The sequence below is a fragment of the Mustela nigripes genome, chromosome 14, assembly GCF_022355385.1.
Source record: "Mustela nigripes isolate SB6536 chromosome 14, MUSNIG.SB6536, whole genome shotgun sequence".
Lineage (NCBI taxonomy): Eukaryota > Metazoa > Chordata > Mammalia > Carnivora > Mustelidae > Mustela > Mustela nigripes.
This window is the reverse complement of record NC_081570.1, coordinates 25,075,323-25,089,295: the sequence shown is the minus strand read 5'-3', so window position 1 is coordinate 25,089,295 and position 13,973 is coordinate 25,075,323. Positions and strand designations below refer to the sequence as shown.

The window sequence follows — 13,973 nt, the reverse complement described above, 5'->3', positions numbered from 1 at the left end:
TCTCTTTGCTTAGAGGACCCCTTTCAATATTTCCTGTAGAGCTGGTTTGGTATTTGCAAATTCTTTCAGTTGTTGTTTGTCCTGGAAGCTTTTGATCTCTCCTTCTATTTTCAATGATAGCCTAGCTGGATATAGTATTCTTGGCTGCATGTTTTTCTCGTTTAGTGCTCTGAAAATATCATGCCAGCTCTTTCTGGCCTGCCAGGTCTCTGTGGATAAGTCAGCTGCCAATCTAATATTTTTACCATTGTATGTTACAGACTTCTTTTCCCGGGCTGCTTTCAGGATTTTCTCTTTGTCATTGAGACTTGTAAATTTTACTATTAGGTGACGGGGTGTGGGCCTATTCTTATTGATTTTGAGGGGCATTCTCTGAACCTCCTGAATTTTGATGCTCGTTCCCTTTGCCATATTGGGGAAATTCTCCCCAATAATTCTCTCCAGTATACCTTCTGCTCCCCTCTCACTTTCTTCTTCTTCTGGAATCCCAATTATTCTAATGTTGTTTCGTCTTATGGTGTCACTTATCTCTCGAATTCTCCCCTCGTGGTCCAGTAGCTGTTTGTCCCTCTTTTGCTCAGCTTCTTTATTCTCTGTCATTTGGTCTTCTATATCACTAATTCTTTCTTCTGCCTCATTTATCCTAGCAGTTAGAGCCTCCATTTTTGATTGCACCTCATTAATAGCTTTTTTGATTTCACCTTGGTTAGATTTTAGTTCTTTTATTTCTCCAGAAAGGGCTTTTATATCTCTCGAGAGGGTTTCTCTAATATCTTCCATGCCTTTTTCGAGCCCGGCTAGAACCTTGAGAATTGTCATTCTGAACTCTAGATCTGACATATTACCGATGTCTGTATTGATTAGGTCCCTAGCCTTCGGTACTGCCTCTTGTTCTTTTTTTTGTGTTGAATTTTTACGTCTTGTCATTTTGTCCAGATAAGAGTAAATGAAGGGGCAAGTAAAATACTAAAAGGGTGGCAACAACCCCAGGAAAATATGCTTTAACCCAATTAGAAGAGATCCAAAATCGTGAATGGGGAGAAAGGGGATAAAAAGAGGTTCAAAAAGGAAGAAAGAAAAAAAGAAAAGAAAAGAAAAGAAAAGAAAAGAATTTTTTAAAAAAGAAAACACCTTTCAGAAAGTGGTTGTTTTTCTGTTTCCAGAATTGCTGTTCTTCTTCTCTTCGATCTGCCGATGGATTTTCAGGTGTTTGCAATCTTTAGATAAGCTATCTAGCTGATCTCCGGCTAGCTGAAGCAGTCTCAGCTTGCTACTTCTCCGCCATCTTGACTCCTCCCCCTACACAATATTCTATGTCAAATGTAGCTCAATTAAAAATACTTTTTTTCAGAAAGAGGGATGTTGGGTTTTCAGCTCTAGCTTTCTGGGCATTGGCTTTAGTGCCCAGAAGAAGACCAGTCTTCTCTGCCCCCAGGCCTGGCTTATCCACGTCCTTGCCTGACTGGGAGACCATCGGGGCTTCCGGCTCTCCCTCCCACTGGGAAGAGTCAGGAGCCAGGCACCAATGGGGTGGAGGGCTCACTGTCTGGGAGTCCCCCTACCCCAGTTGAGCCTGAGGCCCAACAAGAGCCTTTTCTGACCTTAGTGGGGTGGGGGCGGGATGTTTTTGTTCCCCAGCTTTAACTTGGAGCCTGGCTATGACTTCCTCCATATCTACGACGGACGGGACTCTCTCAGCCCTCTCATAGGAAGCTTCTATGGCTCTCAGCTTCCCGGCCGCATTGAAAGCAGCAGCAACAGCCTCTTCCTGGCCTTCCGCAGTGATGCATCCGTGAGCAGCGCGGGCTTCGCTATCGACTACACAGGTAGGACCCTGGCACCCGAGGATAGGGAGGGCAGGGCCAGGCAGACCTGGCGGAGGGGAGGGGCCTCGAGGAGGGCAAAGGCGGGGTCACCGGCAGAGCCCCTCCCAGCCCTGTGGCCCTCCAGGTGGCCTAGTCTTTCCTTCCCATGTGCCCCAGGCCGGGGAGATAGCGGGGCCGGCACTCTGCTCGCACCTCATTTCTATTGCCACATCCCTGCTCCTCTTCTGTCCTTTTCCTGTGACGGTCAGTCCTCGCAAGCTGAAGCAAAGCAGTCAAAGCAGGGATCAGCACGGGTTTCTTCATATTTTAGGCTTCTGAGGCATCTGGCCTCTGTCCCCACCACGCAGGGCTGCCACTGCAGCACTCAGGTGGCCCAAGACAGACTGTGAAGGAATGGGTACAGCCACGCTCCCATAAACATCTCCCTCTAGACACACACAGTCTAGATGACCAGTGAACTGCATCCCAGGCTCACATTCTCTACTTCGCAGCCATGTGGCCTTGGGCAGGTTCCTGAACCTCTCAAAGCCTCCATTCTCTCATCACAAAATGCTGGTAGGCTGATCCCTGCCTCACAGACACGTGAGGATCCATGACCCTGAGCTTCAGAGCCCTTGGTCTGGCACCTGGCACATAGCAGGTGCTCCGTAATTTTCCAACAGCAAGAATAAGAGAGGCTCCAGGCTCCCAGCTGCTCCGAGTGCTTCTACCCTGTTATTCTCTGGGTGACCTTTTCTTCTTCACTAATTATCCCAGACACCATCATGCAAATCCTAGCCCCACTTCTTGCTTGATTTGTGCACTTGGCAAGTTATTATCTCTTGGAACCCGTCCCTCCATCTATAAAGTGGTGGTAATAATAATTATGCTGCAGAAGGTTAAAATTAAAACATATTTTATACCTACATATTATATGTAGGAGTACAATGCCCAGTAGGTGCTAAACACTCTACAGATACTCTAGAGATGATTGATTTTGTTATTGGTGCGCTAACCCAAGTTCACCCGGGCCTCATCAGCCTGTGTGGACAAATGGGGTCATATTACCCGTTAAAATTAAAAAGTTTCTGGCTCATGGCCCCACTTGCATAGTGTCGGACCTCAGCAACCTTTTAAAGGGTTCCTTAATTAAATATTTCTGGCAACTGCTGGGAATGTCTCACATACACTCACAAATAATACCAATCATAACAAGAGCTAATCCACTGCCAGCACGGTCCTAAGTACTTCACATCCATCAACACATCGAGATCTTCGAAATCACTGCTCTTTTGTCAGATAAAGTTCTAGAAGATACTTAGTGCACAAAATAGAGAATGTCTTGCCGTGGTCTTCTCTCCTCATGGGGCTGGCCTGGATAATGGATATTTTGCCAACCTCTCTTCCTCCAGACACCGGCTGTCTATCAGTAAACCTGCTGTTCCCAAACCCTTCTGCATGCACTGGTGTCAGAACAAATATGGTTACATAGTGTGGAATTCTAGGGGAGGCATGACTTAGACTCCGCCCAGGACCATCACTCTGCCACTGCCATCCCCACTGCTATATTATCATCTTCATTTTTCTTCCATTGCACGCACAGAAGTACCCTAAGCTCCCTGCCCCCTGGCCATTCTGTTGCAGCCTTGCAAAACAACACCCTGTGTCACACCCACACTCAAGTGACTGAGAATGACCAGAAAGGGTCACACAAGCATGACACTTGGATCCACCACAAGTGATGGCTTTTAACCCTGGCCTTAGCCACCTCCAGCATGTCCTAGCTGGGGACTTCTCCTGGGTGGAGATTCCAAAATGTCACCCCAGAAGTCACCCCTTCCAGCTTCTTCACAAAAGGACTTCAGCTCATTGTCCCTGGATGCAATAAGTTCATGGGTTCACGGCATCCTGGCTGCAGCCACCTCTTCCCCAGTCCCCTTCACTGAAAACACAGGCTAGAGCCACACTTCCGGGCCCCCTTTCCCAAAGCCCTTCCCACTTCCAGCTGTCGGCCCAAGACTGCACCTGGAGGGGTCCCCAGCTCTAAAACACAGCCTCAGTAAGACCTTCCAGGCAGCCATCTGAGCCAGCCAAGAGGCTGAAGGAGACCAGTTACAAGGGAAGAGGAAAGGGGATGCCAGCCAATGCACCCTCGGCCACCTTGTTGGCATCTGTTGTTCAAGCCCCAAGACAAATGTGCCTGTCTGGGGTGGGAGGTGCCTGGTGAGGCCTGAGGCAGCCTTCCTTCCTTCTTTCTCAGATAGCATACTCCCTAATATCAGCCATCTCACTGCTATGGCCCTAGCCTCTGGTCAGGCAGCCCATTTTATGGGACCCAGGGACCCTCTGCCTTGCCCCCACGGTGGTCTTCTCCCCATCTCAGGATCCCTGGATTCCTGGAATGGACCCACTCTGCTACCGGATCCCATGGCCTCAGTGATATCCCTGCCATACTCAGTATCTTTATGGGGTGGCCTTCATCACTTATGAACTGTGTTAAGCAAGCCCTTTACATTCTCTGAGCATCCCTGCCTCACCCATCAAAGAAGGACAAAGCACTGGGTGAAAGAGCTGGTGTGGGATAGGAAACAGATACAACCCCCAGCACAGTGCCCAACACCAGGAGCTACTTGGTGCACACGTTGATCCACATTCTCCATCTGTTGCCTTCTTTCCTGAGAAATGGATATTTCATGTGTTCTGCTCTCGTTTGGAAGAGAGAAGAGTTTGGAACCCTCCTCATGGGGCTAGCCCCGTCAAATGTAGTACATTTTCTGTTTACTGAAGATACAAAGTATGAGATGATGTTTTGCACACACCTGAGTGTGAAATGTTCATAGCATGAATATGTATGGTGTGTGTGTGTGTCCTATATATGTCTCCAACCCATGGCAAATATGCTGCGCGAGTCCACAGAGCACCATACACTGAGATGCAGCCCATCAGGACCAGCACACTGAGGGAGGTCTGGATCCTCAGGAAGAGAAGCATTGGCCTCATCCATGTAGATGCCATCCTGTGTTCAGAGGCAGAATGCTGTCTTGTCTTTTGTCCAGGAGCCCTGAATCTCCTCGAATGTTGAGTATCTGGGTCTCCCAGGAGCTGTGGCTTCAAGTGTCCTGGTTTGGGAGATGAGAGGAGTGATGTAGAGAGATGTTGCCAGATTCTGCTGGGCTTAGTCTAGTGAAGACCACGGTCTGAGGTCAACCCCTCCTCTGACTGGAGACATATATAGACTAGGACCTTTCCCCACATCTTGCCAAATTCCCAAGTGGGAATCAGAAACAGTGTGGTTGCAGCTGACTCAGGGGTCATTTAGTTTCAAATCAAGAGATCCACTCATAATTTATTATAAAAATGCAAAAAAAAAAGACATGTTCAAACAAACTTGAGACAAAACTGTCTTATAAGAAAATTAATGGCCAAAATAATTTAAGATGAGAGGTTCTATATCTTAACAGTACACATAACAAAAACTCCCTTTCTCTTAACACAAAAAGGGAACATATTTTTAAAAGACAAGAGCTCAAGGGCAGGAAGCATAAACATCCAAGGGACTGGAATCAGGAAGGAAGAGTCAAAGGTTGAGATTACCTCCTATCTCCAGGACCACTTGGTCTCCTCCCTGCTTTTTCCTGAGCATCTGCTACATTCTCTTCTCTCTATAGATGCATGTTCATTGCTTCTTCTAGGACAAGTATGGTGGCCTCACTTTTGATCCTGAATCACTTCCTAGTCTAGGTCGCAATTCCAAATCCCAAAGGACCTTAAGACTGACCAGGATTCAGGCAAGCATCCACTGAACAGTGCCATGGAATTAAGCTTTTTCATTAGGGCCAAGGGCAAGTCATGCAGTTTTACTCTTTTGTTCACTCAATAAATATTTACTTAGCACCTTCTGTATGCCAGACACTGATATAGGGGCTGAGAACAAAGCGGGGAAAAAAACAAAGTTCCTGCCTCCATGGACTTCACATCCTCAGGACAATCAGATGGATAGACATTTCTGTTACCTATAAGTCTTGGATATTCACCTACTTAGAAGACAGTGATGGGCAAGGTTGTAGGTGTCTCTGTCCAGTTGCACCTGGAAGGAGGTTGTGTTGTCTAAGTCATTCTAGATAGGTCTTCTAGATGATTCTGAATGCAGTCGTGTTATTTGTGGACTTCTATAGGACCATGCTCTGAGGCATTCTCATCTGAATTCAGCTACCTGGTTAGCTTTACCCTTTACTGGAAGGAAAAATAGGAAATAAGAAGGATCCTGGTTTTTTATATAATTACTAAAAATGAGACCCAGAGAGACTTAGTGTCTTTCTCCAAGCCAAAAACATCAGAAGAATGGGTGTGTGGGTGGGGGGAGACTTTCTTGTCATCTTCCATCAGGTGTGGTGGCCTCTTCCTCCTGAGACAGGCTAGGACATCCATGCATGAGTGTAGAGACCATTCATCCATTCAACAAATGCTATTGAGCTCCCACTTCCTGCCATGCCCTATCCTGAATATGGAGGCTGCAGTGGTGAGCACAATGGTCATGGCCCCCACCCTAAGGTACCTTCAAGGTGAGTGAGGGAAATAGACAGTACATAAGTAGACCAACAAGGAGTTAGAAGCAGATATTAGGAAAGAGAAAGCTGCTATGAGGAAGAGAAATGGGAAGTCAACCATAGAATGGCAGTTGGTGAAGGTGAGGACCTCGCCCAGTGTGTGATATTTAAACAGAGACCTCAAGGTTGAGAAGAACCCCACTGTGTGAGAACAGGCCTGGGGAGTGTTGCAGACAGAGGGAGTTTGAAGAAGTTCAGAAGAAGAGTTTGAAACCTGCGGTAGAATATCTGAAATAACTCAGGAAAGGCCCAGGTCAGCTTCTACCAGAAGGTACTAAACAGTACCTATTTTCTCTTTCAAACCCTTGGATGTAACATTATGGGCCAAGGAGTTACAACCAGAATTCCACACCTGATTTCCCTACCACACTACCACCACCCACCACTTCCATGGGTCTTTCTTCCTTAAATTGAAATTAGAAATATATTCATGGTTGCCTATTTTAAAAGTAGCATGTGTTTGTTGGAAAAATTCAAGCAATATAGAAGCACATAAGATGTACTCTAAAAATGTAACACCTCCCACTACTACCATTCCCTGAAGTATCATTATTAATGATTTTTTATCTCATTCCAGATATTTTATGTGAATAAAAGGTAGCGTGAATTCTAGAACAAGGGTTAGCAAACTTTTTCTGTAAGGGACCAGACAATAGTTAAGCTGGGCAGGCCAGAGCTCTCTGTTACATCTGCTCAACTCTGCTCTTGTGATGCTAAAACAGCCATAGGCAGTATTTAAACAGATAGGTATGGCTGTGTTCCAATAAAACTTTTTTAAAACTTTATATAAAAAAAACAGTCAGTGAGACTGTGGGCTGTAGTTTGCTGATCTCTGTTCCATGTGAATAGAGATCATACCATCTGTACTAATATGTCACATGGGTTTGTTTTTACTTTGTTTTGGTTTTTGTCCAATGATCGATCTTGGTCGTCTTTCCATATTTGTATTCAAAGACTTTTGCAATTCTTTTTAAAGCCTGCTTGTATTTCAGTGGATGGCTGTAATCCAGCCTTGTTAACCAGTTCCTTACTGCTTGGGTGTGTGGATTGCTATTTTCAATGTCTTGCTATTACAGTGTTTAGAAATGTTCCTTATCTATTAGACAAAAAGAAGCTGGTTCTTTTATTATTCTTGTTTTAGAGGGCATGGTTTTTATTTATTATTATCCCAATGACGTTTCAGTCATTATAGTTTTATCATTCACATCTGAGCTCTGGTCTGGCTGACTAAAGACCTGATTTTTGTCTTAATTCTACTTCTTCCCAGCTGAATGGCCTAGGAAACTCATTTAGCCTCTCTGATCACCACATTTCTCATCTGTAACCTGAATAGGAACACACCTGGCCCTGTCTGCTTCAGAGGCCTTTGTGAGGCAGAAATGAGATAACAGATTGGAAGGTACTTTGAAAATTATAACGTGATATCCCTCTGTAAGGAGCTATCATCATTATCATTATCCTTGTCATTTTCATTAATGGGATAATGTTTGGAATGATGAGCTCTTCTTGCTCTGACATGTGAGAAACTATAAAATACAGTCTGTATTTGGAATTGCTGATGTGATTGTGGATTTGCCAAGTCCTGAGGTGTTCAGCCAATCAATTCAGCATTCATTTGTTAAGCATCCATTATGTGCCAAACAGAGCAGGCTCTAATATCAAGTACTGTGATAATTGCCAGGGTTATGAAGAGAATAGGTGATGGTCCTGTCCTTTAGGAGTCCAGAATCCACTGGAAAGAAATACACTTAACCAACCTACCAAGTTAATGTCACACATGCTATAATTCAGGAAATAAAAACAGAATTTTGCCAGACAGAAGGCAAAGTTCAGGAAACTTGTTCAAAAGACAGTGGCATTAAAAATTATAGGAGTTTTTGCCATACAGAGAAGGGAAGAAAGGACTTTCTGATGGTGTGAAGTTCTGGGACAGACATGCCCAGCTGTTATCCAAAATCACAGCTTCTTCTATGAGGTAGAAGTTTGTTCTCCTTCCCATAAAAGAAATATAGAGATTGTCATCCTGGGATGATGAGGTGACCCCCATCCCCAATGCTCTTGTCTTTCTGTCCTACCATGCTGAGACATGGCTCCCATTTTCATGGCTATCTCAGGATCTAAGATGGTGACTGGAGTTTCAGCCATCATGTCTGAGTTCAGACTGGGGGAAGGAGGAAAGAAGGAATAAAGCGCCAATGAGCATTCTCTCAGCTGAGTCACTTTCTCTTAAGCAGTCTTTCTTGATGTCCCAAATTTATCCATTTAAGAAATATTTATTGAGTGCCTACCATGTACCAGGCACTGGACTAGAACAGTAGATAAAAACTGGATAACTGCTTCATGGAACCTACATTCTCTTGTAGGGAGATAGAAAAAAACTGGGTAAATATATAGTACATGAGATAGTATTAATGCCAGTACAGAGAAAGGTGACCGAGAGTGGTGGGGAGAGGAATATCAAAAATTTAAGTAGCTGGTCAAGGAAGTGTCTCTGAGAAGAAGACACTGTATTAAATCCTGAAAGAGATGAGAGAGAGTGAGAGCATGTGGATGGAGGAATATTCCATGCACAGAGGCCAATGTGGTTGGAGCAAAGTTATCAAAGGGATGATAGGAGTTGAGATCAAGATCATAGAGGGGTAAGGATTAGGAGTAGAAGTTGCAGGGCTTGTAGGCCTGTAAGGATTTGGGCTTATACTCTGAGTAGGACAGGAAACTCTCTGACTTAACTGTATTTATGTCTCTTTGGCCAGATGTAGCTGCTTGGAGGTCAGAATGTATGGATTTTAGCTGGTATCTTGATACTCTGACAAAATCTGGTTTCTATTATTTAAGGACAAAGAGGGGAAATGGATATTGGGTGCCACAGCTAGTCATCATCCCCTTATAAGCTGTGTCAACCTAGTCCTAAGTTACCTAATTTCTTGGAACTTCAAATTAGGTTTGACCTGCTGTCACTTGTTAAAAGGAGAGATGAAATAAAAGATGGTGACAGTTCCTTGTGTCTCTGTGATTCTCAGATGGGTCAACCAATGGACCAGTTGTATTCTGGCCAGAGCCAGTAGGCTTCAAGAGAAGACAGATTTGATGAGGGGTTAAAGGTGACACAGCACAGGGTGCATAAGGAAGCCACTGAGGGGACGTCTGCTAGACGAGGGACCATTTTCTGGGTCCCAGACTAATTTAAATGCAATAGTATATCTGGGACCACTGCACCCTTAGCTATCATCAAAGACAAAGAGCAGGACCATCATAAGGGCTCCGGTGCAAGAGTGGCCGGACTTGGCAGGACCCTGGACTCTCAGAGCCCCATCCAATCAGTCAGTGAGCTGACTAGCAGCTGAGTAGCACCCCCAAGCAGTGGCTGCCTCGGAAAAGTGGCCTAAAATATGTCCAAGTGACAATGACAGCCTCAGCAAAATTCCTCAGCTATTCATCTCTGAACTCTGATCCTTTCTATTCTGTCTCTTTCTTCTTAAATCTGCTATTTGAACTTCTGAGTCCTCCTGAAAGGGCTGCTGGCACTTTTTTGTGAGCCCCAATCTCTAGACCTCCCTGTAGGGTAGCCTCCAGCAGCCAAATGGAGCCCTGACACCCAGGGGCATGTCCCTCACCCTGCCCAGCCTCAGTTGTGTCCTGACGTTGCCCAGCCATGACACCACCAATGGTATTTGGATGAGCGGTCTTTTGGATGAGGAAAAGGAGCAATGGGTACATGTGAACACTGGCTCCCAGGATCTGCTCAGGATTTCCAGCTAATGGTGAGGGAGGCTGCAGAGTACCCTTCTCCAGAGATGTGGGGTCCCAACTAGTGCACTCAACTGCTCAGGCAGCACCAAGTTCAGTCTCATCCAACATAGAGGGGCAGAGAAGGGGTCTGTTAGGCACCTCATGGAATGCCTAATTGGGAAGACATATATGCAATGAAAATCAAATGGAAAAACACTACTGTTTTAATAAAGTAGCAAGCACCCAATACCCCCGTGCATAATCCTGGAAAACTATTTAACCCTAGAAAGCTGAGGGCTTGAAGTGGGGTTTCCTACTTCCTTCCTAAATCTATGTATTGGTACCCATGCTCTCAGAAGTCCCTCCCAGGTATGGGTGAGAGCAGGCAGCCTCTCTTGGAGAGGAGTGAGTCAAGGAATGACAAAAGGCCCCCAGTGTTTGGCTGTGACTTGCTCCTTTGTGGGTCAGGACAAGAATGTGGGAGAAAAAGGAAAATTTAATTCTTCACCTAAAGGAAGGACCACCAATCCCAAATCTTCATATGCTCTGTGGCTAATTCAAGTCAGAGTCTTTTCTTGGGTGCACCATGGACTTAGGTCGCTAATGAGTCCTGTGTGTGTGTGTGTGTGTGTGTGTGTGTGTGTGTGTGTGTGTTTCTTCTTTCTAGAAAACCCACGGGAGTCATGTTTTGATCCTGGTTCCATCAAGAATGGCACACGAGTGGGGTCCGACCTGAAGCTGGGCTCCTCCATCACCTACTACTGCCACGGGGGTTATGAGGTTGAGGGTGCCTCTACCCTCAGCTGTGTCCTGGGACCTGATGGGAAGCCCGCATGGAACAATCCCCGACCAGTGTGCACAGGTGGCGGAGTGGGGACGGGAAGGGGTTGGAGGGAGTGAGAGCATGCCAGCGGCAGAAGGGGCTATTGGCTGGGGGAAGGGAGAGGTGAGAAATGGCCCTCAGAGTGGGCCCCTTGTGTTCACTGTGAATGAGAGAGGCTGGTAATTCTACCAGCTGTACAGCCCCTATCAACATGCCCTCACTCTCAGATCACAGTGTTCCCACACCCACTCACAGGGGCCCCCAGACGTGCCACCAGCTCGTATAAGGGAGATGGGAGTTTAAAGGTGACCTGGACATGTTTCTGAGCCTAGGAAGAGTCACTGAGAGGTTGGATGTGTAAAACTAAGGCCAGTGGGGTCTGGCTCAGCCACGGGGCCCATGCAAGAGGCATGGGATAGAGTCTCAGAACTTCAGGAGCTTGGTGGCCATCCAAGTTGGAAAGCAAGGAGGCCCCTTTACCCAGGGGAGAGGAGCTGACACTCAGGGCCACCACTTGTGGAAGTGGGCACCATGGAAGGGAACAGAAGGTGGCTGGGTTGCATGTTGCTCCCAGTGGGGCTACTCTGGGATCTTCAGCTGTCTACTTATTAGACACTAACTGCCTGGGGGAAGCCTCAGCCAGGGGCAGAAGATCAATCCCAGGCCCCTGTGCCTCTAGGGATTGATAAGAGTATTACTAGTTAGAGGGGCAAGATCTAACTTGTGGCCTGGAGGGCCTTGGATGGCATCAGGGTGGGTTTTGGGCCATATGCCAGCCAGGGATGTCTTCAGAACTCCCTTCCTCCACCCTAGTGGCTGCAACCCTCAGGCAGCCCCACCAGGACCAGTGGCTCAGGCTAGGGGTGGGCAGAACAGAAGACAACTGTTGATGAGAGGTCTGCAAGGTCACCTGACCCTCTCTTGTTTCTCTTTCAGCCCCCTGTGGGGGACAGTATGTGGGTTCAGATGGAGTAGTCTTGTCTCCCAACTACCCCCAGAACTACACCAGTGGACAGATCTGCCTCTATTTTGTCACCGTGCCCAAGGACTATGGTATGGAGGTGTTGCATGTCTGTTTGTATGTTTTTGGACCTCTTCCAAGGTCTCTGGCCCTTCTCAGTTGTATCCCAATCCCACTCTCAATTGTACTCCCATTATGGGAATGGAAAGAATAGTCTCTTATGCAGGTCACGTAGGTGCAGATGCCATGAAGTGGAAGTAGGATACACTGTAGGCACACTCCTGACACACGTGGGAGGAGGGGCCCTGGGGAGGCCAGCAGAACCAGGGGATATGGCTAGGGAGGAACTGTCCAGGACAGAGGGAAGGCAGAGACACCAGAGGCTAACACAGCCTAAGACTCAATAGACGGATTGCAGTTCCAGGCTGATTGGGAAGCCAGGCGATGGTGGCCAAAGGGCAGGAAGAAGGAAGGAGTGGGACAGAGCTGGGAACCACCATGCTTCAGTGTTCCATCTGAGACTGGGAACCTGGTCCAGCAACTATGGGTAGGGCCAAGAAGAAAAGTGAGGAGCAGGTCAGTGTCCTGAGACAGCGGAAAAACCTCGAGATTCCAAGAGACACAGGCAAAAAGAAGCCAGACTTGCCACCTGGCAGTGGGGACATCAAAGAGTCCTGCTATCCCTAGAGGATTCAGGAAATTCTAAGGGACAACCAGCCTGGTTGTACCTGGGCAATCAATCAGGTGACCCACCTTGATGCTTTCTCCCTGGATCACCTCTTCATAGGAAGAGTAACAACTATTTCTAAGCAGGACTGGTGTTGGGTGGGATAAAGGACATTGATCCATCCTGACCATCTAGGAGAGGGACGGATGGGGCAACCTGCAGAGAGCTGGCACTGATTCCTGAGATAGGCTGGCGTGGGTGTAGGGCAAGGCCTGATGTCACCAAACATTTGTGAAGCATCTCTCAGTGTCCATGCACTCTGCTACAGACATGAGTGAGATGTTCCCTGCCCTCTATAAACTCCCACTCTCATCTTGACCTACAGCTCCAGCCATCATGGACCACTCCCACCCCAGCACCTGTACAGTTAGGTGCATGGGTACATGCTCCCCAATATACTTAAGTGGTAGGAGCTTTTGACCTGCAGGCTCACCATTAGTAAAGTCCTAAAAGTTGTCCAATCACACAGAGGAAAATCCTCAATAAGTGGTGTGTTTGTACTTGGATTCCTCCCATGATAAAGAGCTGAGGCCTTTAAAAGAACCAACCTCAAGGCAGGTTAGTTTCACTGGGCTGAAACCTCCATGCAGAGAGTTGGTTGGAGGAAGGGCAGTGATCACAGGGGCTTTCCTCAGCTACCTCCTTTCTTCCAGTCACTGCCAGAAGGGCTGTGTCAGTGGCTCCATAGGAGGCACAGCTCCAATTCAGCTCTCTGTAAGACCTGCACTGGCCTCCCAGTTCATCAGGTGCATCTGAGGGCAAGAACCAGGGGAGGAGAGAAAGGAGCAGGAGTCATAGGGGTTGGAGGGAGGAGCAAGAGGGAGAGCACATTTTGGAGCCCTGAAAATGGGTACTGAGTTAGGTGAACAGGATAAGAAATATTCCTGCTTTCACAGAGTGTGCATTCTAGTGAGTACCTGGCACACAGTAGGTGCTTAATAAATGCCATTTTGCCTCTTCCCTTGGCTTGGCCAGAGGGAAATGAGCTAAAGATGTTTGCCCATTCTTCAGACAGTTGCTCCTTCCCCAGGAGCAGTTGCTTAGTCACCACCCTTATTCCTCTTAACTGGGGGGGATCTTGCATCGAGGGCTGCCCTGGTCAGCTGGATTTCTGAAGAAAAAATAAAGGAAAATACAGGGCTCCTGAGATCATATGAAAAATGGGAGGGGGCATTGCCAAAAGCCCTTCCATGTCCATGAGTAGCTGCCCACTGCCATCTGAGAAAGGAATAGGGTTAGCTCAGCACCATTTCCACCACCCCTGACCATTGAGTTCAGTCTTCTCTGTTACCTTGACCCATGAGGGAGAATGCCAGGTGGC

General features: G+C 47.0%; 1 protein-coding gene across 1 annotated transcript in view; it reads left to right on the top strand.

The window, feature by feature from the left end:
- Positions 1 to 13,973, top strand: part of CSMD2 (CUB and Sushi multiple domains 2) — a 611,427-nt gene that overhangs the window by 472,688 nt on the left and 124,766 nt on the right. Inside the window, exons 29-31 of the mRNA XM_059377195.1 lie at positions 1,639 to 1,826; positions 10,809 to 11,003; positions 11,901 to 12,017. Coding sequence (XP_059233178.1) covers positions 1,639 to 1,826; positions 10,809 to 11,003; positions 11,901 to 12,017 — 500 coding nt within the window. The remainder of the gene's footprint in view (positions 1 to 1,638; positions 1,827 to 10,808; positions 11,004 to 11,900; positions 12,018 to 13,973) is intronic.